This window comes from Anastrepha obliqua, chromosome 1 (genome assembly GCF_027943255.1).
Source record: "Anastrepha obliqua isolate idAnaObli1 chromosome 1, idAnaObli1_1.0, whole genome shotgun sequence".
NCBI classification, from domain to species: Eukaryota; Metazoa; Arthropoda; class Insecta; order Diptera; family Tephritidae; genus Anastrepha; species Anastrepha obliqua.
In genome coordinates this window covers 70478855-70505734 of record NC_072892.1, presented here as the reverse complement: position 1 = coordinate 70505734, position 26880 = coordinate 70478855, and the positions used below count along the sequence as shown (strand labels likewise).

Genomic DNA, 26880 nt, shown 5'->3' with positions numbered 1-26880 from the left:
ATATTTTGACATCTTTTCCAGCTCAATCCTTCAAATATGTAATTTTTAAGGTATTATACCGACTTTCATAAGAAATCGGTTTGTTTTGATTTCTATAGTCATTTAAATCCTTACTTCAGTGACCTTAAGTTTGTATACTTTACTTGCATGCAATTATGAAAAGAAATTAAGTTAGCGTTTTCATATTTGGATGTAGTCAAAAATAATATTATAAACTATGCCGTTTGTTCTGCATTTAGAACTTTACGAGTATGGATGCTGATAAAGCTATTAATAAGCGACGTTAAAAATATTTCCGGAAGATATAAATTATCAAATACTGAAATACAGATAATTTGTTATGCAGACGGCGCCGTACTTACTATAGCTCAGATTCAGAAGATAACTTACAAAGGTTAGTTTTTGAATTTGAGAAAGCATCAAGTAGATATCATACAATAGGATTATTTCCGTACCAAAGACGAAATCGCTTACTATGTCGCTTCATACATTACGATGAGGGCTTGCTGCATATGACCAAAGTATTGAACAAGTTGTTTAACTACTTGACATCGGGATCAACATGCGATCATTAGTAGCACTGATTTATATGTTGCATATTAATTATAGAAGCAGGATAATAATCCTAAATAAAGATGAAGAAGATAAAGCTATTACTTTTTTATGGAAATTAAAATGCCGAACAGTAAATACGAGTGTTGCAGTAGAGTTATATTAGACTGAACACGATGCTGAGGTCAAAGTTAAAGCTTGAATCTTACACTATACATATGTATGTAAATGAAAGTTCCAAAAATAGAGTTTTGAATAACACTTTAAGATCCAGCGATTTCGATCGAATTGCAAATTATTAAATTACATTAAACTAAACTCATAAAAACTACTACTCGGAGGTTTTTGAATAGCTGATTACAAATCCGGTGTCAGATTCTCAAAAATTAAACACAGTGATAATCAGCGACTCCTAAAATCTCTGAGTATTCAATGTGATGTCCTTAATTCAAGTTTTTGATTTTGCCGAATGTTTTGATATTTTTACATCAAAGAATGATGTATTACTAATGTACCGTTATTGAAAAAGAGCAGCTACAGAATTCTTTGATATGCCAAAAAACAAAAAGCAAATTTTATGAAAGATTCAAATCGTCAAATTCGTTCATTCATGAGGATATACCTATACTTCTGATACTCAAGAGAGTTTAGATCATTGAGTAATATTCTGAAGAGAGATTCCATGCCCAGTAATTCAAGAATTTTGGAAAAAAAATTTAAAAAAAGTTTAATATTTTTGAGATTTATTCTCTATTCGGTTCCATTTCGGAAAAAAAATTTACAAAAATTAATAGCTTAGAGATTTAAATATTGTATTTATATTTGGTTCTGTTTACATTTCTAAATTTTTTATTTTTTTCATTTATTTTTTAGGAAAACATATACGCTTCAAAAAATTTGTTTTAAAAAAACTTATCTCTTTTTATATTTTTGGAAAACACTTTTTTTTTGCCCTTTGTGAGAACGCTCGGATTTTTTTCATTAAAAGGTAAGAGCGGTTGGTTCGTAGTACGTGTTTGTCACTCGAAAAGTTAATGGAATTTTTTTCAGTTTTCAGGAATTACTGAGTAGAGAATATGTTTTGTGTTAACAAAACGAACTATAAAACAATATTTTTCACAAATAAAATGAAGTTCTTCCAAAACATGTTAAATAAAAAAATTACATTTTTTTCCATAAACAAAAGATTATTCCCACAAATTTTAAACAAAAAAATAAAATATTTATAAAAAATACATTTTATCATAAATATAAAACCAAATTATAAAAATTTTAAAAGAACCGGAAATATGTGATTTTAAAATTTTAACATTGAACCAATCTCACAATTATTAATTATCTTCTACTCGAGTATACAAATAAACCAATTTAAAAAAAATGCAATACTTGTATCCCTTAATATGGCAACACAAATAAAATAAAATTGTTAGTTAAATTAGAAGCAGCTCAATTAAATATAGCCATATTCAAAACACAACCACTTACATATCGCTCATTTACTTCAACAGTGCCATAATCCAAAAAAACCAAAATGTTAAGAAAAACGGCTTCAATGACTCCTTAAGTAAAAGTAAAGACATTCATGTAATAAGATACTGTTAGTAGATATCCTCAGGAATTTTCACCCAGCATGAAAGTTTATTATTATTATTTAGTAATAAAGTTTTTCGAAAACAAAATTGGATGATTTATTTGGCGCCACCTTGTGTAACTGTCATTTACATCTTCTTTGGTGTTTGACCGAGCTCCTCCTCCGATTTGTGGTGTTCGTCTTTAAAGTTTTTTATGAGAAGCTTTGACATGATGACAGAAATACTGCTCTTATCACTTGGTGTTTCGTGCACGAGGCTCCTAACCTGCGCACTTCGGAATGGTAGTCACGCACCAACTCATTTGGCAGCGACGGCTGCTATTATTTTATAATGGTACTAATATCTTACATCAATATACATACACATACAGTACAGTTCGATTTGATCTCCAAAAGTGTTTCAGACTCCTTAATTACTGTCGTATATCTCAAGCTGAAATCTATGCCGCAACACAAGCAACTGTATTAGCTCTGGAATTAACTCGTCTTAATACTCGGACAAACATTTTCATTAATAGCCAAGCGGTTTTAATTCAATTATGGCTCCTTGCACTAACTCGGTATGTGTTCAACAGTGCAGATCCAAAATGGAGGAATTCTGCGGAAATGGGGAGGTCACTATTTACTGGATACCAGGGCATAAAAGAATAGAAGGATGAGTTCGCTAAGGCAGGTATTCGCTTCCCACTCTCCTTTCTTCACTCTCCTTCACTCTCCTTTCTAAAAGCGGAACTAAATGAGGAACTAGCTCTGGAAACGTCGATATGGGAACAACCTCGTACAAAACTACAAAAATTATACTATGTACGAAAGCTGCACACTTTATTTTATTACTGTCTAGGAAAAATGGAACACATTGGTTTGAGTACTCACGGGACACTGTCTCATCTCACATCACGCAGCCAAAATGGGATTGGTCCAGAGCGATGAGTGTAACACATGAAATGAAGCGAATGCTTTGGGTACTTTGGAACACCTACTTTGCCACTGCCCTACTCCTTGCAGGACTCGATAAATGTGCCTAGGATCAAAATATTTCTTATCCTGTGCATTTAAAATTACATAAAATAATATCCACGACTCCAGATACATAGCACTGGCAACACAATGGACCCTAGATGTCAAAGTGAGATCTTTTTACAGATCAGCCAACACTACCAAACATACAATACAGTTCAAGTGACATCATTTTTGAGTATTAACAGTTGGAAGCTAACAGAGAGGTAGCTCAAAATATATTCCAGGAATCATTTTCAGCATAGCGCTTCAAAATATTCTTTAAGAAATTTTACAAATTTCTGAAATAAAATTATTTGGATTAAAGATACTGGAAAATGATCTTGGCATTACTTGCAAAATTCATATTTTCCAAACTGCTTTGTCAATGATAAACGCCATCAAAGTTAATGATGGCGTTTATCATTGACAAAGCAGTTTGGAAAATATGAATTTTGCAAGTAATGCCAATCAAGCCTTCTTTTTCCACTAATTGCGAGCTAAATTAATACAGTGCCTCAAATAAGTGAACGTTCAGCTGATAACCGAAAAGGAAATGAAACAAGTTTAGTTTCACATATGTAAAAAGTTTAAATTTTATTTTGTTAAAGTTTTATTTCAGAGAAAATCTTTTGTGTGAAATTCCGTGAATTTAACAAGTTTTGCTTAAGTCAATAGATTCTGGTCTGTCATTAAAAATTTTGCATTTTATTCAACCGTTTACTTTTTTATTTTCATTTGAATTTTAGGAATTGCACAAAAATTAAAATTTTTGCATTTAGTATAACAAATTAAGCAGAAAACTCGTCCTCACTAACTAAGATACAAAAAAGCAACTTCAATTATTGTAATATTTGCTAACAGGCAGCTTCTTTTCTGTTTATATTTTCTGCTTTCGAGAAAAGCATTTCGCAAAGCAACAGAATACTTCACCTTTTTATTACATGTTTTACGCGCTACAATCTTATTGGAGGATTTTTTTGCGAAATTTCCAAAGTGCAAGATTTTGGCGGTATTCCAAAATCTCAGGATTTATGAAAATCAATTACACGAAAAAGCTATAACAAAAGAAAACACCAAAAAATTGTGGGAAATTAAAATTTACGTGTCCTACCTTAAATTTTTCATGAAAAACAGTTTTAGCTTTGCTGCAATACTTGCAAATACTGGAAGAATGCATCCATATCAAGTACCAAACTCGAAAATGCAAAGAGTAAAAAATAAAACGATTTGTTTCGGGATAAAAGTATCGAGTATTTATTTCAAATACAGGTATTGAGAAATCACTATGCAAGATAGCGCAAACTGGAGTGGAAAAATGTGCGTAACTTTCCAGTGACGTTATTGTATGTGAGGTGTGTGAGAGAACTAAGAAAGGGTACCCAACTAGCGATGTTTTAGAAACAAAAATTAAAAGTTAGGTTAAGTTAAAGTATACAAGGGTGATAATAGGGAAGGGAATTTAAAGAAGCAATGCGATCCTAAAACAGCTGTGTGTACTGGTATCGCGATCTGCGCAACCTTCTCCATGAAGTTAATGAACAAATTTGAAAATTTATGTACTTAAACATTAAATTCAGTACAGACTTATACCTTAAAAGTTATCTAAAATTTTTCAAAATAGCCTTAGTAACTTAGTCAAACTTATGGTCGTGCCAGTCTATTATTGCGATAAACTCAGTACACCTCAGGGAGGACTGATTATATCGTCCCAACGGTGAGATTCAATAGGAATTTTGCCACTCTCTTTCCATTACGGAGGGGAATGGAATAAGGGATTTTCACTAAATAACTTCGACTCTCCAGTCTATGCAGATGGATTGTAATGTTGGGGCATGGTATATAATCTCATTAACTTCAAATTGAAACATCTGAGCATTATCCTAATACTTGCAGTGTCTTCCAGGAGGAAGTATTGGCAATAGGATAAGCTTGTAGGCTGCTAATCGCAGACTTCTCTTATAAGGGCAATATCGCTATTCTTTCGGATTGCTAAGCTGTAATCTAGGTACTGGATTCGAGCACAACAACCTCTATAGTGGTGGAACAAAGTAGGAATAGCTATACTACCTTGAGCGAAACGGGACAACGGAGCATTGAAGGAAATCAAAATGCACACAGTCATGAGCAACATTCTTGCATAATCGGTATTCACACCACTGGGTGCAATCAACAATACAATCTCCTTCGAACCTCCAATACCTTCTAATCACGGATTGCAGATGGAAAGGTCAGAGATCATGCCCACCTACAACCACAAACAAACGTAAACGCCTGCATTGAAAAATACGAAAAGAAGGGATGCCTGCAAACTCACGGCAGTGCTGACTGGGTTCTGACCCATAGGAGAGTAAGCAGCCCAATATTTGTGGACAACCTTACAAGGTCTCTCATTCGCACAAACTAAATATAGCCGTGAAGGAATAATCCACATAACTTGTTGGTAGCGAGGTTGTGGCAACAAAATAGTGCGGAAGCGCTAATTGGATTCACTTCAACCAACCAACCAAACTTAATCACAAATATGAAAAGTTAATATGACCAGGAAAATAAATGTTACCTTCAATGAATCGAAACTATTTCAGGTTTTGATATACTTTGGCGATGCAAAGTGTGAGAAACTTCCCACCCATCCACTTCACTACTTAACCTTCAATTTGAGCGCAAAACTATATAAACAATTTCTGGCTAGAAAATACAAGTTGTGGAAAAATTGCTGCTAACCTGAATACTCCGTGAAAATTTGTATTCCATTTGACAATAAAGTAGTACCGATGCAGCTTTTCAGTTAGTACTTGTATAATGTGCGGACATTTTTGAGTCACTGCATATTTCTACAAGAAAAAACTCATTTTGAATAGAAACATTATACTTGTTTAGTGTAGGAATAGAGGCAAATTATAATTGTATCCACATATACATAAACTTTATATATGTACTTATTAGGGATGTCAATCCCGGAGTTTGCGGGGTTTTGACTTTTTTTCGAAGTGTCTTAAATGGGGACAGGAGAATCTACAATTTTTTTATAGTAAAATAATTAGAGAATAAATCTTTTTATCTTTCGGCATAAACGCAAGAATAAAACATTTTAAAGGATTTATTTCAGCCTTTTATTTTAACAAAACTAATATTAAATTGAATCTTAAGAAAACAACATAAAATAATATTTAATAGCTTGTATGTCCTCCGTTATTTATTGTAACTCACACTAGTCGTCGTGGCATCTAATTTATGAGTGACTGAAGGACACATAATCGATTCCAACGGGCTATAGAATGGTGTCCGCTTTCGTAAACTTGATTGTTAAGAATGCTTCAAAAGTTCTCCATTGGACATTTATTATTTTTCGACACGAAGAACTTCTTTGTACGCTTAACCACAGTGTTGCAGCATTGCCCAGTTGAAGCGTCCAAGACTCTCCGTAGAATTCTGTGGCAAAATTTAATAAAACATCATACAATACCTCTACGTAATTTTCTGCACTCATCTTATGCGAATAAAATAAATTGGGGGCTTGCCACTTGCTTTTAGCACCCCAGATCATAGAGCGCCACCGTGGAAGTTTCAGGAGTGACTCGCAAATATCTCCCAAATACAAAAAACATCAGGCCCATCAAGATACATTTTTTTATTGCTAAAAATGATGGACTGCCATTCATCGTCCCAGAATTCTGAATATAAGCGAATTCGATGCTAACTGATATGTGGTGTGATGTAAGCTTTGGTTTAGCCAGTCCATTTTGATAGTTTAAATTCAAATCTTCACTCAAAATTTTCTGTTATCTTTTCTTTGCAACATTGAGAGAAAGTTCACATCTAATGTCGTTAAGGCTAATGTTTTTATTGGCAGCCAACAGTCTTATCTCTCTCTTCCACCTGTCGTCAATCTTAGCCTGTAGAGCAGTTTTTTCAACTTTTCCATATTTATCCCGATTTTTTTAAAAGTTGTGGATGGTATATGTATTTATTTCGACTTACTTTTAGTGCTATTTTGCGAACTGAGACTCCCGATTCACTATAACTTGGAATACTAACGCGCTCCTCGGCACATGGTTACGTTCCTCTTGGCATAGTGTCCTAAACAGTTATTTTCCCCGCATGAAAATTTTTGATTTGTTAATGGAAACAACTCAACTTACATTAAGGAGTCTTTTAAATTGCGAAATGAGTATAAAAATATCACGCAATTGCAACAACAAAAAATAAAATCTTTCAAATCAAGAAATTCAAATGACAAGCAACGCTCCAACGCAACAGGACATGTAGCAAAAGACAAAAGATAAGTAATTTAAAACCATCGCTAGTTCGGGCATGCATTTGAGTATGTTTTGAAGCAACTCTAGGAAATATTATGCAGTTATTTTAGAAGAAAAATTAGGAAGTTGGTTTGTCCCATATACCTATTTCGCTTAGTGTACATTTGTTTCCTTTTTCTTCTTTGCATCGAGCTTTTGCCGTCGTACTTAAAGTTACTAGGTTATTCAATAAATTTTGCGATTCGATAAAAGAGGGCATTGCTACTAGTCTACATTTTTTTTTTTTTTTTTTTTTGTTATGCCGGTACACTCCTCATCCACTCCACTCCATGTGAAGTTTGATTTCCATCTGTCAATTCATTCATTGGTTACAAGCCATTTAGTATCCACGTGTCACAGTATTTTTCTCAATGAAAAAAATTAAGTATCGTGCAGTGATTAAAATTTTATTTTCGGAAAGTTTAAAAGCAAAGCAAATTTATGAACGAATGTTGGAAGTGCATACGGACTTTTGGCAATCAATTAATACAGTAGAAACATGGGTTGCTGTAGAAAGATGGTGTGTGAACCTGGTTCTTCGGTCTAGTTTTTAGTTCAGAAATCGGCCAAGAAGGTGTTAACATCAGTTTTTTGGGATGCAAAAGGAATTTTTTTTGCGGATAACTTGTAAACTGGTAAAACAATAAATGGCTAAAATCAATGAATTAAAGTTCGAATTGTTGAATCATTGAATGAATTGTTGACTTCCATCTGTTTCCAGACTTAAAAAAATTGATGCGTGGAAAGCGTTTTTCATCAAGTGATGCGGTCATAACAACTGTGGAATCGTATTTTGCAGCCCTTCCAGGTTCACACTTCAGGGACGGAATTCATAAGTTGGAATCTCGTTCAAACAAGTGTATTGATGTTCAGCGATATGGTCTCCCTGAATAATAAAGTGCATTTAAAACCATAAAATTGTGTTTTTCTTATCGAACCGCAAATCTTATTGAACAACATACTATGTACTTTATCAGATATGTAAACACATTAGTATATGAAGTGTTCTTAAATGCGTACACATTTAAATTTATTTTTTTTTGTTACTAATTTTCTCTTTATAAGCGAAAGAGAATATATAAAACTCATTTATTTATTATTTATTTTATAGTAGGAGTGTTTTTCAAAAAATATTAGCTTGCCGAAAAAGAAATCCATTATTTTTGCGTAAAATTTTTGCGCAATTGGTTTAAAACTGTTTTATGGTCGATCTTTACCTTCTGGGTATAACTACTAACATGCCGGTCAACTTCGATTATTTTTGTGATTTTATCGATATTTTCTTTAACATCAAGAATCCCTGAACGGTATGGGGGAAACGAAAATTGCACTTTATTAGCTGTCACCATCTACACCATCAACAAAATTTACAATTTCAGCGGCCTGACTTGCAAAGAAAAACTGTAAAATATACCAAATTTTCTTTTTGTTGACTTCCATTGTTTGCACGCTGAAACTTACAACTGAATGGAACAAACAAAAAACAGCAAAATAATTTTTTTAGTTTGAAATGTCACCTTGACAATAAGCATAAACTTCAAATTGTTTGATCTATACTTTACGAGATATCGATCACTATAGCCATCTACCGAGAAATAAATAAATATTAAATATTAACTACCCGACACTGCAATAAAGAGGTACCGAAACTCCCGGGATCATAAAAGCCGACTTTGCATCCATGAATATGTACATACATACCTCCAGTATGTTCACCCTGTAAAACAGGTAGCTGATGGATGCCCTCCTATTTCAAGGCGTATTAGTTGTAATTTGATCGCATACCCACGTGCATATGTATGTATGCACATGTATGTATGTACCCATGTATGCACTTTTGCATTTGATCACATTGAATATATAAATTTAATTGCTCACTCATTACGTTTACACAACTTTTAATGAAAGAAATAGAAAATTTAAATTTTTTTCAATGCATTGAGCATGCATACATACATACATATTATATAACATATTCTGGTATACCAGTGTCTATTGTAATAGACTACACACACGCAGACTAATTAGCTTTGCTCTTATAAAAACAAAGCGAGATTTTACTGATCTCCATAGTTCGATTTTAATCGTTAACACGTGTCGATATCGAGCCTCATAGTATCGCACTATTTACAGTTGACAAATTCATAACCAGAAAGGACTAAAAATTTATTAAAAGAATTTTACAGTAATAATAAAGTCGATCGTGTAAACCAACGCAACGCAAAATGTATACTCGATACTCGCTTCTTGCAATAGTTATTTGCTCCTTTTGGCGAATTAGTTATGCGAACTTTCGTAAGTTGTTGAGTGAATTTTAACATGGAGGCTAAAAAGTAGTATACCAAATACAAGTGTAATTAATTAAAAAACAATTCTAATCAACTCTGGCATCTCACATTAACTGAAAAATTTCATTTAATGGTGCTTGAAGATCGTCCTTGAACATCGATCCAAAGAATAACGGCTCACTTAGATGAGAATTAAAAATTCGTCCATTTTTAATAGCAAACATACACTTATTAGTCAAAAATGATAGCAAATAAAAGGCTGAGGTATCGGCTGATCTTTTTAAATGTTATAAAAAACCAGTTAAATATTTTTCAATGCATTTTTGTCGTTATGGAATACATATACATATGCAACTTCATGCAAAATACTGATTGGCACGACCCTGCACATCACCTTATCCTGTCAAACCGATTTTGCCGCAAATTTTCAACACCTTCGATCAGCAACAGCACGGAAAATATTGAATTTAAGTGCTTTCATTGTTTCTGATTTTTCGATAGAACATTGGTCTTTAACTGCACCACTTATAAAAAGTTCGCGCAGTGTCCAACCACAGCTCTGTGGCACGATTGCATGATTATCTAATTTAGTACACAAAAGATTATTGGTGGACTTCAGTGGGACATAGTGCCGTCTAATGAAAACCAAAGCTCACCGGCATTCAATGCTTCAATATGCTGAGAAAAAAAATCGTTCATTTTGTCGCTATTGTTTTTGCCATTGTTGTAACAGCACAAAATAATCCAAATAAATTTTGCTGAAGTGACAGTGTCTGGCCGAATTTAAATCTGTGCTATTCCGGTAACGTAGATCTGGCTGTTGGCTGAATGGAATTTGTCGTTCACTGCACTGCTCTAAATTCGACACCAAACGATTACACACTCAAAATGCATGAGCTTCCTTATGACTACGCGTGCATTCTTTGAGCCTCAAATTCGGCAACTTTGTTTCTTAATGTCATAAAGCCGCTAAGTTAATAATTCGGCACTCACAGAAATATGATTTTTTGAGCAAACTCGCTGTTATTTTCCAGCGGCTCCGAAGTCCATACTGAGAAGCAGTATCTAAACGTTTGCTATTTGACTTCAATTTAATTGAAACTTCGATACCAATAAACCCAATTTTTCATTCTGTATCTCCGCGCCAATTATTGAGTTGTTGAGATTTGCAGTGATTTAATGTCTTCTGGATCATGGGCCCACAATCGGCAAGAAAAGCTCTGCTTTCGGTTGAGCGGACCGAACACGAAGATATATAGGTTGAGTTGTCGATTAACATGTGTTCTCTTCCGTAACTTTCGCCAGTTTACGTATTTAAGTTTGCTAGTCACTGTTGTTGCCTTTTTTGGGCGAAATTTCTTCTGATTCCCTTGAATAGCTGTCACATGTTTCAAGAAAAAAACCAGTCATTCGAACATCCTTTATTTTATTCAAAGTAATGAGGGTACTTTTTCACACTTCTCATGTAATTTGTTAGTAGCTCGTCAACCAAATTTAACACATTTCGAGCTGAGATAAGCCATCCAGGAATGTTCACACATTTCCACAGCGTTGTAAATGATTAGTGACGCGATGATGGGAACTGTGCACTGACAGATTGAAGTAAAAGTGAAAATTGTCTTGAAAAACATTATACACAAGCTGATGGTCAATCTGCGAAAGTGTGAGTGTATCGAAAAAATGTGAATGTGTTGGAAATTGAAGAAGTAATTATCTGAAAATTTGCCCATGTAAAGCTCAAGTAAGTCTGGTAAATAAGCGACGCATCTATTATCTTTGCATGTTTTTCTCGGTGCAATGATGCCCTACCAACAAAGAAAATCAATTTGTGTTGCATATATAACATTCAGAATGATTTCGGATCAAATTCAATCAATTTTCTAGCGATCAGCATTATCTTGAGCCTTCCATTCCAAGTGTTCGCTTGCTGGAGCTGAAATTATTTTCCTCGTTTTGCATTCTCGAAATATTTATATCAATCTTCCACCAGTGGTAAAAACACGGGGTATAAATGCTTATTTATTGCCCCCGGCGATTAGGGTGTATTTGTTTCTTACTGTCCATATTAACTTAACTGAAGTCATAAAACTCGACCTAAACAGCACAAGAAAAAATACGTTGTTGAGAGAAGCTTGCAATGTTGCAAGGTGAATGTAGTTAGAAGTAGTGGTAAATGTGTAAATGAAATACACCCAACTCTCTTTTTAAAAACTTAAACATTTAAATTATATAGATAATTTGTTTAACAAATAATAAGACTCAATAAGTGACTTAAACAAAGATTTTGGTATCGCAAAATCGAAATCAAAACTTCTAAGAAGCCGATTAAGCTCTAAAGTCCTCTTCTAAAAGGGGGCGAAATTGAAGTAATTAGATTTGAGAACTTCAACATAAAATGGGTTATAATAGCGAAATACTCTATTAGCAACATTGAAACTTAGACATTGAAACCGAGTAGATATAAACATTAAGCTTTGAACAAGTAATTAGATCGCAAGTGACGAAACATTGATAAGCATGCACCAAGCACTGTAGGATGGCAAGGGACTATCTATGTGTAAAGGTTGAAGAGCAAAACGTACAAACTTGCGTTGTACTTTTTCAATTCTAAGAGAATGTGAGGAATACATCGGATTCCAGATGACGGAGGCATACTCTAACTTTGAACGGGCTCTAAATCATTATATATATAAAATATAAGCGGACTCATGGACTTGCAAAACATTATGTGATAACTCTTATTAGTATTAAGACATAGTTTGGTTTGCACAGCCCAGTAATTCAACGCATTAAAATCTTCCTGTAAAAAAACGTATCCGTTAGTGAGGAGACTCCGCGAAAAAGTTTCAAACCGTTTGCATAACGTAAATATTTAGAATACTTGAAACGTCGCCCAAGAATGCTACCTTGTGGTACTTCAGATGTTGACACAAATGTATGGGATTTAGTATTCCCAATTTCTGTTTCACAGGTATGATTCCATGCCTTTCTATAAAAGGAGAGCCGAGTGGGTACCTTGATTTTCAAGTTTCCAGAGGAGAATTTTGTGCAAGACCCTGTCAAAAGCTTTCATAAAATCGGTGCAGATGGTGCTAACTTCATAATTAATAATATGTAATAATTTTTTTTACACGTAATTAACGTTCTTGCATGTATCTCAAAACAAAAACTGTTTTCTAAACAAAAGATAATTCCTAAAAGGATGCCTTATTAAGTAAAATGTTTTCGTGTAAAAGCAATAAGTGCATTTTAGAACTAACCAGAGTGTGCATTAAAATTTTAACGTAATCTTTAGGTCGCATGTGGATATATAACGAGTTTTGTGTAAGGTGGCACAAAATTAATCATCCAATTTTGTTTTTGAGCCATTTTTTACTGAATAAAAAAATAATGTTGAGTGATGGAAATCTTTATTTAACATTTACGCGCTCTATCGCTTGTTTGTTTGCATACTCAAATATGGTTTACGTACGATTCGACTTGCAAAAATTATAAGTTTTTCGATAGGGTGATTTATTTTGTCACCTTGTATAAACAGCTCGAGAAAGTAAAAAATATCATTTGTTACAACGAAAAAGCCGAAAGCAACAGAAGCCCTTAATAATTTGAATGAAACCCGACAGATGGGCTGGGTATCGGGCATAGAAGTATCTGGCATATCTACTGATGATAGCATTTTTGGTTCAGTTCGTAATAAACATGCAAAATATGGGGAAGAGGGGTTGTGTGCTTTTCTAAATTCCACAATAACAAATCAGCAGATTTTGAAATCATCTTTGCTTTGCCAACTTATTCAACCAACTTTCACACAATTCGATATTAATTTTTTTTACAAAATTTCAATACGAAACAATTAATGTGCTGTAGGGATTAGCTTCCAGTAAGAATTTACTTCGAAATGCAAACAACTCTGGGCATATCGGAGCATTCTGTGAACATTTATTACCGTACTTACATATTGGGACTTTATTTTATAGATGCAGTTTAATTCGGTTCCCGTGGTTTATATATAAATCAAATTTCAACACCGTTCCCCACGCACTGAATAAATCAACGACAAGTAGTTCGACCTATCAACCACTCTTCGCAGAACAGAAAAGAAACTACAGGAGCAACAATTGGAATTTTTTATATACGAACGGATCAGAAACCAGCACTAGCACCACGTTCGCTGTATTTAACCAACCACTTGGACACTGCTCGGTTTTCACAGCGGAAGCAATGGTCATATACAAACCAGCGAATTTCGCACAGTGTATGGTCATAAAGGAAAATTCCTCATTTGTACGGATAGCATGTCGTCCATTTAAGCCATACAAAACATTTATAGTAGTAGCGAATTGGTTGAAAAAATAAGGGACTTTGTATTCGTAACATAAAAAAGATCAACATTGTGTGGGTACCGGGCCATAAAGGCATCCGAGGCAACGAGCGAGCCGACAAAACAACCCGACCTATGCCAGCAACTAGCCCATTGTTTCCAGTTGATTCAGAAAATGATTTACATACCTAAGCATATGAAAAAACATATTGACTCTATTAAACTGGCAGAATAGTATTACAGTATTTAGGCATTGGTACACAGCATTCAACGACAGGCGCAAACCATCTCTCTACCCAAGCAATATATATATATATACATACATACATATATGTATGTATATAATTGGCCCGTTCACCCTTTTTGCGTGTTTGGCCGAGCTCCTCCTCCTATTTGTGGCATGCGTCTTGATGTTGTTCCACAAATGGAGGGACCTACAGTTTAAGCCGACTCGGAACGGCAGAGGGGCGACCGCTATTGAAAAAAAATGTTTTCTTCATTTGGGTGTTTCACCGAGATTCGACCTACGTTCACTCTGAATTCCGAATGGTAGTCACGCACCAACCATTCGGCTACGGCGGCCGCACAAGCAATACACCTCGATATTTATCAAGCTAGTTCATCTAAGTCAGAATTGCATATACCAAACTCACACACCAACACCTACTTACCCAACAACAATGCCTATTTTGTGGTAATAACCCATGAGCTGACCATATTTTAAACGATTGTGGCACATTATAAAGTTTCAAGAAAAAACATTTCGGATCCAGCAAACCTTCCGCTCTACTGGCTATTGTTACTGCCACCAATATAACTGCTTTAAATAAATTTTTAAAGGATTGTAACTAGCTACTATGATTTAATATGATTTGCTGATAACAACACAGACTCTTTTATTAAACTATCGAGTTGTAAGACCTGCAGCTAGCACTCGTTCTAGTTTTAATTTTAGTATCATATGTATATATACATATGTATTAATTCTAATAAATAAATAAATAAGTTCAAATTATCACTCTATGACATTTTTAAATAGTTGCGAAATATGTACATATAATTTTTACAAATACTATTAATTCCATATAGTTTGTAAGAAACCTTGTACTTCTGGGTTTATTAAATGATTCTATTAACATTGGTACTTTGTAAGATTACCAAAATCTTTAAAGTTGAGTTCTCTCACGATTTATTGCACATAAAATCTGAACATGAAAACACCAATTTGGAAGTAAGTGTTTTTTATATGTTTACGGCTTTTTTGTCAAAAATTAGAAAAGCAAAAACCAAAATTTAAAGAATAATAAATTGTTCCGGGATTCCTAACAGCTAATCTCTGAATTTTCTGCACTGAAAAGCTCTGAGATCCCGGAATCCTTGAAAACACTCTCTATTAACATTTTTTTTCTCCATAACTTGCAGCCGATGATCCGAAGCCATGTAGATTTGGAGATGAGGATTGTTTATTAAAAGCTATCAACTTTTATTTACATGATAAAAATCAAGGTGAGGACACATAAATTTCAACCAACAGAAATATTAATTGTTCTTTAATCATATGTACATATGTACATATATACAGGAGACGCTGCGATAAATCTATTAAAAATTGATCCAATCGATGCTGGCACATTTACACTCAAACAGGGGGCTGATAACCCTGTGAACATTGATTTAACATTTAGCAACAACAAAATTTACGGCGTTGGTAGTGCCACTGCGTACAAAGTTAGGTAAACCTTTCGGAGAGATAAAAAATGTGTATATTTAATGTAAAACAAAATTATTTCACCGAAAATGTTCATTCTTCACTCCTTACTTTTTCCTTTCGCAGAGGTTTCGGCAAAGATTTAGCCAAAAAGCACGAGTTACGTTTTAAAGTACCCAAAGCTGAGTTGATCGGTGACTATAAAATTCAAGGACGTGTTTTAATACTACCCATTAGTGGTTCGGGAAAAAATAACATCACAATGGGTAAGTGTAAATGAGTTCATTTGTATTTAATGATTAAAATGATAATAACTCTTCCATTTCAGTGGATTCTGAGATAATACTTCAATGGGTGGGTGTGCCGGCGGAGAAGGATGGTGAAACTTATATGAAAACCGACAAGTTCAGAGCAATCGTTAAGCCCAACAAAGTAATTTACGAATTTCAAAACCTTTTCAATGGCGACAAAGTATTAGGGGATAATATGAATTTATTTTTAAATGAAAACTGGAAGGAAATCTTCAATGAAGTTGAAGCCACATTTTCCATAGAATTATCTAAGCTGATGGGAAATATTGTCAGTCAAGTTTTTTCAAAAACGCCATACAATAAATTATTTGTAGAGTAAATTGAAGAATAATAAAATCGAGATATAGTAAATTGTACAAAAGGTTTTCGAAAAGATTGGTATCTGGAACGTCCAGACCTTGCCAACCCACTTGCTCAGATAAACACAATATTCATATTTCTGTTCAGTATCGCCTGGTAAATTGACTTTTTCTTGGAGCTTATTTCTCTGTTAATATAGGGTTTTTCAGTAAGAGCGCTTCAACTTTTGAACTTTTTTGAATAAAACACAAACGGTTTGACTTTTTTAACTAATTTTTTTTTTTATTATCGAGTTTGAACATATACATTTAAGTATGAAATTCGATTTCTTTTGCATGACCACCGCGTGCACGTTTTACGAAGTCCAATCGTTGAACCCAATTTTCACCCACTCTTTTGCATAAATCGGCCGAAATTCCAGCAATTTCGCGTTCAATATTGGCTCTGAGCTCACAAATCGTCGCCGGCTTGTTACTATAGACCAATGACTTCACATAACCCCAAAACGGGACGGCTTGTTAAATGGACCGTAAAATGGCCGTAATGCTCTTAAAGTAGCAGCAACAGAACGATTATTTTCATAAAAAATTTGCATGATTTGCAATCAATGCTCAAGTGTGTAGCGTTCCATGATGAAATGTATACTAATGAAATTTACAAATGACAAGCGAAAAATAAAAAATATTGCGTCGTACGCCCTCCCTATCGGAAAAAAGTTGAAGCGCACCTCTTGAACAACCCTATAGATATACCGCCTAAGATTATCAAGAATCCAGCGCATCTTAAAATAGTCAAAGTTTGGTGCAAGCATCATCGATTTACACTTTCGCAAAACTGAGGTTCGAACCAAAGTTACCATCAATAGGTATCAATGATTATTGATTAGTGACTCTTTGCTTCCCCGCGTATATACTAATCATCTAAGATTTGAATACAATAATTTCAAAACCTTCCGAAGTATGGTATGGTCGAAAAAAATGCTCGCGTTTAAGCATCTTCCACTTAATTTCCTTCCTGTCTGGAAATATGCACCAAGTTGCGTTTTTACTTATAATTTTATTAATATAGTTTATTTTTTTTTATTTCTCAAAGGGCTTATGAAATGGTAAATTGAAACCGCAGACTCCAAGCATACTATAGGCGTGCATAAACGGGTCGCATCAAGAAGCTATTCTCACTAAAATCGACTTTTCCCAAAGTTCCCAAACCACGAGGCTCAATAAATAAATAACAAAAGGTGTTTAGTCATGCTGTGGTCATCCGCGTTATCAAACCTTATCAGCAATCAAGCGCAAATAACTCTCAGATAACAGCTCAAGTAATGCTCCTCGGTTTTTCCACTTAAACTAAACTAAGCGACCATCATAGACTTCTTAAGAGAGCGTTATGTTCGAAGTTCGTACTTCCCATTCATACAAAGTCTGACTAATGGAAGCGTGACCCACAAAATTCCAATTTAGAGTTCCGTTATATAAAAAAATGTAATTGCTGATAAATGTCAGCAATTTGTTAATTTTGTAAAAAATTTAGAAATCGTACGTTGTTTTTACGAAATGAATTCCACCTATGAGAAACGATTTGAAGCAGTGTACAAACACATCCTAAAGGTGCAAAACTGTTAAATGTATCTGCAGCAAAATATTCGATTCATAAATAAATCGGTGCAACGGTATACCGAATTTAAAAAAGTTAACGACTTCACTGAACGAGGACCAAAACAAATACCGCTCCAAAGCAAGATCAGAAGATGAGGACTCAGAAGATGATTGATGTATTTGTGGCAAAGCCGAACTTATCGTTGCATGAAGCTGAAGGAGTTTTAAGGAAAAGAGGTGATAGTGCATCCAAAGACAAGATTTGAGGACTTGTATGCCCAGAAGAACTAAAATCCCGTATCACATTGAAAAAAGACGTGCCTAGGCTACGGCAAGTTCAGAACGAAAATGGGCAAACGTAGTATTCACGGAGAAATCTTTCTTTTGGGCGAATAATTTCATACGTCGGTCCTGGTCTACTGCTGATAATCTACGATTTCAACGAACTGTTGGAACTGCTTCTCCGGGAAAGAATTTCGTCGTTAATTTGTGTTTAGCGCCAATTTGAATTTACCGTCAGCTGTAAAGATGTATGGAAGAACTAGCCAACCTTGGATTTTGCAAGAAGTCAGCGAAGCATCGAAGCCGAAAATGTGTAGAATGGAAACAGCAAATGAGGTTGAAATGTTGGATTGACCTTCACAGCTGCCTGCTGCCTACTGCAAATGTTTGAGCAGTAGTTAAGCAAAAACTCAAAGGAAAACAAATATGCAGCGTCAAATAATTATCAAAGCAAATTCGACGCATTTGGGCCCGATTACCTCCACAATTTGCGCAGAAATTCACTAAAATAAAGATGTGAAACCATTCCACATAGTTACATATATATATAAGTTATAATATAAGCGCCTAAAATGCAACTTATGAGAATCGAATTGGTGAAAGAGTTAAAAGTTTGTGGCGGTCACGCTTAAATTAGACATACTGTAAGTAATGATACGAACAAAAATTTGAGAAAAGTTCTAAAGAGAAATGCAACAAGACAGTGATTTCCATATTATTACTTTTTTTTATAATGGCCAAATTAAAAGGATTACGAGCATCTCTTAGGATACTCACAAAAGATGAGACGAACTGCAGGTACCTCATCTGCATTAACTTACTTAAATACGACCTTTCATTGACTGTACTTTATAATATAGGGTTTTTCAGTAAGAGCGCTTCAACTTCTGAACTTTTTTGAATAAAACACATCCGGTTTGACTTTTTTAACTAATTTTTTTTTTTATTATCGAGTTTGAACATATACATTTAAGTATGAAATTCGATTTCTTTTGCATGACCACCGCGTGCACGTTTTACGAAGTCCAATCGTTGAACCCAATTTTCGACCACTCTTTTGCATAAATCGGCCGAAATTCCAGCAATTTCGCGTTCAATATTGGCTCTGAGCTCACAAATCGTCGCCGGCTTGTTACTGTAGACCAATGACTTCACATAACCCCAAAACGGGACGGCTTGTTAAATGGACCGTAAAATGGCCGTAATGCTCAACAGAACGATTACTTTCATAAAAAATTTGCACGATTTGCAATCGTTGCTCAAGTGTGTAGCATTCCATGATGAAATGTATACTAATGAAATTTACAAATGACAAGCGAAAAATAAAAAATATTGCGTCGTTCGCCCTCCCTATCGGAAAAAAGTTGAAGCGCACTTATTGAACAACCCTATATAAGTAACTTAAATTCATAAATGTTTTGCCTCCGTACGGCCAGTAATGTGAATGCAGCGAAATTGTGCTAGACAAAATATTTATTTATATATTTACAGTCTACAAATATGAATTCTTACAGATTAGTCAGATATCAGATTTAATTACATCTGATCCAGTAATTTCAAATTCAAACATTTCAAGAAACCAACGACCTCTGAAAAAGAGTTACCACCAGAAGTATGATAGTAACTATTATTTTAACTATCTACTTGTTTTCCTTGCTCATAAGTTTATAGAAGAAACTTTCAGGTTCAGGGTGTAACATATATATTAGGGTGGTTCGAATTCCAACAAATTTTTCAAATCAAATTCTAATAGTGCGGAAAAGTTGCTATGGATTAACACAAGTATTTTGGTAAAAAAAAAATTGAAATCGGTTAATATCTTCTGTTCGCGCAACTCACTTAAAGTTTTGAAAATTTTGTCGAAAATAGTGCATTTTCTGAACTTTTTGAAAGTAAGATTTAATTGTTATTTTTTATTAATATTTTGTTACTTATGCTGTCAGATTGTTAGTTTTTTCATAATAATTAACTTTATGTTGTTTGAGACAATTATTTTTTAAGATCCAGTGGAGGTGAAAGAGTGAGACTGTGACTCTTGTACGCGATATTCAAGAGTCAAATAATATTGACTTTTACTGGCACTTTTTACGAATTATTACCAAGCTATATCACTTTCTTTAATTGTTATTAAGTAGTTGTAGTATATTTACTTTTACTTAAAATGAGTGAAAAAACAAAAAAAACCCCGGTTTCATATTTCTCGGAAAGATCATGTTTGTCCAATATTTGGCGCTCCTAAGGATTTTTCTTTAAGAAATCTGCCCTCTTATGCTGACGTTATTCTTTGTTGTTTTGAACAAAGATACGTAATGTCATCATCAACAGAATTACCTTCACAGAAAATTGCTTTTTCAGAAATAGCGAATGTGGTAGCTCAGAAAATTAAGATGCTTTATATGACAGCATCTATCCCTACAGTTTCTCAAACCAGGGTTGAACAAATGATCACTGCATATCATGCAAAATATTGGAAAAAAAGAAAGTCTTACAAAAGAGATAAAGAAAATCCTAAGTTTCAGAAAGCTCATGAAATATTCAAGACCGAAGCAGAGAAAATTTTTGACATTTCTTCATGCAAATGTCAAATGTCAAATGACTGTAACTGCGGTAAACCTTTGTCATTATGTATTTGTCCAAACCCTATTTCTATTGACTGTGGATGTGAAAAAGATCGTAAAATTCCTGTCATAGAACGTAAATTTCTTTTCGATCAAAGAGCTGCCAGAGTCGGAAAGATTGGTTCTATAGATGTACTTGAAACTGCAAAATTTACTCGTCGAGCTGAAAGAAATGAAAAAACGAAACATAAAATGACATCCTCTAGTACTTACACTTCTTCTGTTGACAATGCCAAAAGTTTTTCAGATGATTTGGATGACAACATTGAAGAGTTCGTTGAGAATCGTTCGCCTGAAGTACAAGAACATGTGAAAGATCCAACATTCGCTCTCAGCCCATCAACATCATACCTTCAAAAGCCTTCTACCTCACAAATGCGCATTAATCTTCCTGAAACTGCAGTAATTAGTGACCGATTTGGTGTTTCGGAAAGAGCAACCGCTGCAATTGCGACGTCAGTTCTGAAAGACCTACAAATCGTTACTGATACAGACTTGACTTTTGTTATAGATAATAATAAAATCAGAAGGGAGAAATCTAAAATCAGAAAAGCCTTGCAACAGGAACCTAAAACTATGTCCGAAGCCCTTACATCCCTTTATTTTGATGGGAGAAAAGATGAGACCTTATACCAAGAGGAAGTAGGCTCCAAGCGTTATCGCAAAACACGCAAGGAAGAACATGTCTCTATTATAATGCAACCTGGTTCTCAATATATAACTCATGTAACGCCTATTTCTGGTACAAGCAAAGGTATCACTGAAAGTATGATATCTCACTTAAAAGAAATGGAATTTGATTTTAGTGAACTTCTCCTAGTTGGTTGTGATGGCACAGCAACTAATACAGGCTGGAGAGGTGGTATTATTAGGCGTATTGAATTATACTTGAACAGACCAATTCAGTGGAATATATGCTTGCTTCATGCAAATGAATTACCTTTGCGACACGTATTTCAACATTTTGATGGAAAAACAAGTGGACCGAATTCATTTTCAGGTACAATCGGAAAACAACTTCAGGGCGTTGAACACTTGCCTGTTGTTAATTTCAATAAAATTGAGTGTGATTTAGTACAAGTCACATGCAGAGACAATTTGAGTAAAGATCAAAAATATCTTTACGACATTGGGCAAGCTATTCATTTAGGTAATTGTTCATCTGATCTGTCTCTGCGAGATCCAGGAAAACTCTCCCACGCGCGTTGGCTCACTCTAGGAAACAGAACGTTGAGATTATACATATCAAGTGAAGACCCTTCTGAAAACTTAGTTCACATAGTTACATTTATAATGAAAGTGTATTTACCTATGTGGTTTCAAATAAAACTGAACGATTCAATTGCAGATGGTGCGAGACATGTCTTCACTATGATTAAAAATTCTCGGTACTTACCAGAACATCTTCTGAGAGTAGTTGATCCTGTGATACAACACAATGCTTATTTCGCGCATCCTGAAAATTTGCTTTTATCTATGGTCACAGATGAAAATCGGAATGTACGTAAGATTGGGGTACAAAGGATTTTAAAAGCCAAAGAGACAACTTCTACTGCGAAGAATTCGGTGCGCTCATTCATTTTGCCAAAACTGAATTTTAATGCCACTAATTACTATGAAATGATCGACTGGTCTTCTACAATACTATCACCTCCTCCAGTACTAAGAAATGTCTTAAATGCAGATCTGTTATCTTCCATTGATAACCAACCATCTATCTCTCAATGGAACTTGTCAAGCTTTCCATGCCACACTCAAGCGAACTGTTAAGCTTGTCACTGAAGCGTCGAACAAGGTATGTGGTTATCAAACTTTATTTTCTCGTTCTAGTTTGCCTAAATTTGATCACAAATCCCAGTTTGTAATTAACGCATAAAGAGAGTTCACTGTACAAATCTTCACGATCGTAAATTTTTTTAATGATAGTAGCAAACAAAAAATTTAAAAAACAAAAAAAAAATATTTAAAAAAAAACAAAAAAACATAAAATATTAAAAAAAACAAAAAAAAATTATATAATATAAAAAAAACATAAAATATTAAAAAAAGCAAAAAAAAAATTATAAAATATAAAAAAAAACAAAAAAAAAAGTGGGATCAGATTTTTCACCACGTCCTCGTCGTTGATCCTGGGGAAAGCTAAGCGTGAAAAGCCTTATAGAATGCATGAATAAACTGTTTAAATACAAACTAATCCTTATAAATAATTAAATTTAAACATAATAATAACTAAAACTTTGGAATACGACATTTAAAACATAATTCTAAAAAAATTAGGAAATATGCATTTTTCGACAAAATTTTCAAAACTTTAAATGAGTTGCGCGAACAGAAGATATTGACCGATTTCAATTTTTTTTTTACCAAAATACTTGTGTTACTCCATAGCAACTTTTCCGCACTATTAGAATTTGATTTGAAAAATTTGTTGGAATTCGAACCACCCTAATATATATGCCTTTCCATTGAAGTCAAATTAAAAAAATGTGTACCCAACATTCTTCGAAGAATTCTTTAATATACATACATACATTCAAAATTTACTTAACACCGTGATACTCGTATTAAAAACATAGATTTGGTGGCCTAGATTTTGTTGCGAGCGTGTCAAACCATCACTTTGTTGAAAGGAAAATTTTATGGCCACCTAAGGACTGAGATTACTCTATCACTTAGCTGTTTAAGCCATGTGGTTTCTTACAGATTACTTTTTGAGAACAAAATTTGAGCAACCGGCCTAAAATTATTTATGAACATTAAGTGGTCTAAACTTTGGAAGCTAATAATATCCAAAAAAGCACAAACTGTGTTTCATAAGCTTAGCGGCTGACTGAAATCGTTGGAGAACATTTGTTTCCGCCCTATTTTTCGACTAGAATGTTTTTCTTATAAAGTTTGTTTATTTTCAATTCAGAATGCCATCTAAATGTATAATTTAGCAAGGAATAAAAGAAATATCGAAATATTAGCGTTTCAATTAATGGTTTGTGAAATAAAATATGAAAAAAAATCGAGAATCCTAAAACACAACACACCGGTTCGAAGTACTAAGTAACTACAACTATTGCACTTTGGAACATGAAAGTGACTATACATTTTTAACACAAAAGTCAACGGTACCGGAAAGCGCTATAAAAAAAGCAAAATTGTATGAGTCACAAAAGCTCGCCTACTGGAGCGAAGTTTAAGAAAACTAAAATATATTTGGTCAGATTTAATTTATTTTATTCATAATAGTTACCTTAGGGCTCTATGCATCGTTTGGCATGGTCGAGAAGCATAGAAAATAACTTATTTAGATAGCTATTTTGAAAATATAAGGAATCGCAGTTAAATTAGACAAATACGGCGAGTGGCAACAAGCACCAGCCTCCATTTCCGGAGTATTCTGGTCGCAGATGCGACAGCAAACGTTTTGTAACACCGAGATAAAACACAGCAATAATTCTAATTTTATGAATTCAACTTCTAAATTTTTCATTAACTAACAACAGATCTTAGGCGACCATTAGACGGAATGAGTCAGCTTCTTCGTACCTTTGTACCTTCGTTTCAGAGGTATGAAGGCAGTTTCGGAACACTTCCGGCAGACCTTGTATTATAAATGAATATGTGTATATGTACATATATTATATGTTATATGTATAATATGTATCATTGGATGAGTGAATGAGTGAATGCGAGGAAGCTGACATATCTATCTGGCAACAAATGCGAATCCCAGTATTATTTAATAGTTCGTGAGAATAATTAAAAACAAAAGTTTAGCTCAAAAGATTTATCCCAGAGACTCATACACAATAAGTTCCTTACTGTTTGATACAACCGTTATTCAATAATGAGCGAATACGAGACTACGTAGGTTAAAGTGGTGAAATGAGATCATGTGATTAGGATCCTCCAAATATTCAACTTTTGTAAAAGTGAATATAAAGAAAACAGTTATTTGTGAACAAGACAATGCAATTTTGTTCCCTTCATATCCAACTGTCTTTCAACGAGTTTTAGAGTTTAAAAGCCGTTTTGAAAGCTTTGAAGATAAACCAATTAATGGAACTCCAACAAGTACAATAACGTATACGGTATAAAATATAGACCCGCTCTCAACTGTAATTGCTTGTGCAACAGGAAAAGCACCAACAAAAAAAATTAAGAGAAGAGTCCTGGTATTATTTCAGCTATCATTTCCATATTCATTAATATTCCAACAAAAAAGTATTTGCACAGTTTGTGAAAATAATTCACCCCCAACGAAATATGGGAATGTTGCCATTTTTTCAGATGGACTTCAAAAAAACATTTATTTATGAACAAGTACCTAAGACTTTCGAGAGAGGAAATTTGGGGGAAAGAAAACTCGAGTTTGTATGGAAATATCTTCTAAATTAAGAACTAAAATTGTGGATTAATCAACATTGTAAATTAACCAATACCTATACCGCCAACGGTAAGTCAATTAATAAGTATACTACAAATACATATGTGAAATATTGTTAAGTTAAAATAGTCTAGGTTTGCTTCTTGCTCTTCTTTTATTTATGTAGTGGACGATATCCTACGGTTGAAGGTAATGAATAGACTACAAAATATTGTTTCAAGATTTCAAACATCGAACCACCTACTAAAGTAGCCGGTATTGCCTAGACCTAGAATCAAGAAAATTTTAAGCAAATATATGTTTGGCTGAATATGCTGGCGTGTGCATCGAAAATTGCCTTCCTATTTTTAAGAATTTCATCAATAATAGTCATAAGAGTGACAAAACAAATTGTGTTTCCGTTTGCTCGTTTGGTCAAAGCAGTTAGTCTATATTTCATGCCGTACACGTTAACAGCGGAAATGAATGAGCAAATTTATGTTATTAGTTTTATTAAGCGTGAAATTCTTGCTACAGTACAAGTCGGTAAACGCGACTACCCATTAGCGTGATTTTTGTGTTTTAACTCGTCGTGTAAATCAAGCTGGCACTGTACCATGGGCGGCTCCGATTAACAATGCAAACATATTTTTTTGATGGATTGTCTTAAGAAACGTAAAGCAATTAACTCTGAATATCTATTATTGCAAACTTTTGGAACTGCTCAATGAAAATATTCTTGAGAACAGGCCTGGTTTAGGTGGCCCGGTGGCTCGGTGGCCCTAAAGACCATTGCGATATCTGCATTTGATTTCCTTCCCCTAACTAAGTTGCTTAAACCACTAAAATTTTTTTAATAAGGTAACTAGCCCCTTCATTGAGATGTTGTACCAACTTAATTTTTTCTTCATCTCCACAACTCCACAAGTCATTGTGATGTACACTCATTCTACTGGCTAGGATGCTAATAGTGCAGTGACCCGTTATAACACCTGTGAAAACGGTGATAGTTGATCTGTTGAATTCAAGCAGACATTTCGTCCTTTTAAGATTCAGTTTTGGCACGAGCTCTTTGGAGCAGTTAGTATTCAGAGACCACGATTAAGCTTCCACTTTTAGGCTCAAGTAAATCGCAGGGTTTAGAGGAACTCTGAAGGTCAAGCTCAGAGCCTTTCCTGCACACTCATCCGCTCAGACCAGCGACTACTACACTTTCAAAACCTTTAGGCAATTCCTTCGTGGCAAGTGTTTTTCGTCGAATAAGAAATTCAGGAAACTCATTGCAGAGATGGTATACAATTTTCGGAGAGTAATTGAAATACATGAATTCAAAATCAAAAACTAATCTCATTTAAAAACTCATATTAATTTATTTTTGCTTTTAATACTTTTTAAAAAACTTATACAACGTTTTTTTGTTTTTGGCGTAAATATTTTCATCTAAATTATTGGCTTAGCGCCATTCAGCAGCGGGTATAGTATTTTTAGTGAGCATGATTATTTTTATATATTATTAATTAGTAAGGATGGAAGAGTTAAGCTACTGGGAAAAGAAGGCCAGAGGCAGAAAATAGTGCTCACCAGTTGGTAAAATATTTACGATTCTCGTTTCTAAAACGCAGCGAGTTTTGAATAGTTTTCAAATTATTCCGAAGCGAAAACA

General features: G+C 34.2%; 2 protein-coding genes across 2 annotated transcripts; both read left to right on the top strand.

The window, feature by feature from the left end:
• Positions 1-9499: 9499 nt before the first annotated feature.
• On the top strand, positions 9500-16426 carry LOC129236101 (protein takeout-like). Its single transcript, XM_054870307.1, has 5 exons — positions 9500-9732; positions 15469-15552; positions 15629-15779; positions 15881-16020; positions 16083-16426. The coding sequence occupies exons 1-5, from the start codon at positions 9663-9665 to the stop codon at positions 16382-16384; spliced, it is 747 nt and encodes a 248-aa protein (XP_054726282.1). The 5' UTR covers positions 9500-9662; the 3' UTR covers positions 16385-16426.
• A 4754-nt stretch (positions 16427-21180) lies between these two features.
• Positions 21181-22788, top strand: LOC129236096 (uncharacterized). The gene is made up of 2 exons (XM_054870303.1): positions 21181-22655; positions 22691-22788. The coding sequence occupies exon 1, from the start codon at positions 21236-21238 to the stop codon at positions 22628-22630; it is 1395 nt and encodes a 464-aa protein (XP_054726278.1). The 5' UTR covers positions 21181-21235; the 3' UTR covers positions 22631-22655; positions 22691-22788.
• The last annotated feature ends 4092 nt before the right edge of the window (positions 22789-26880 follow it).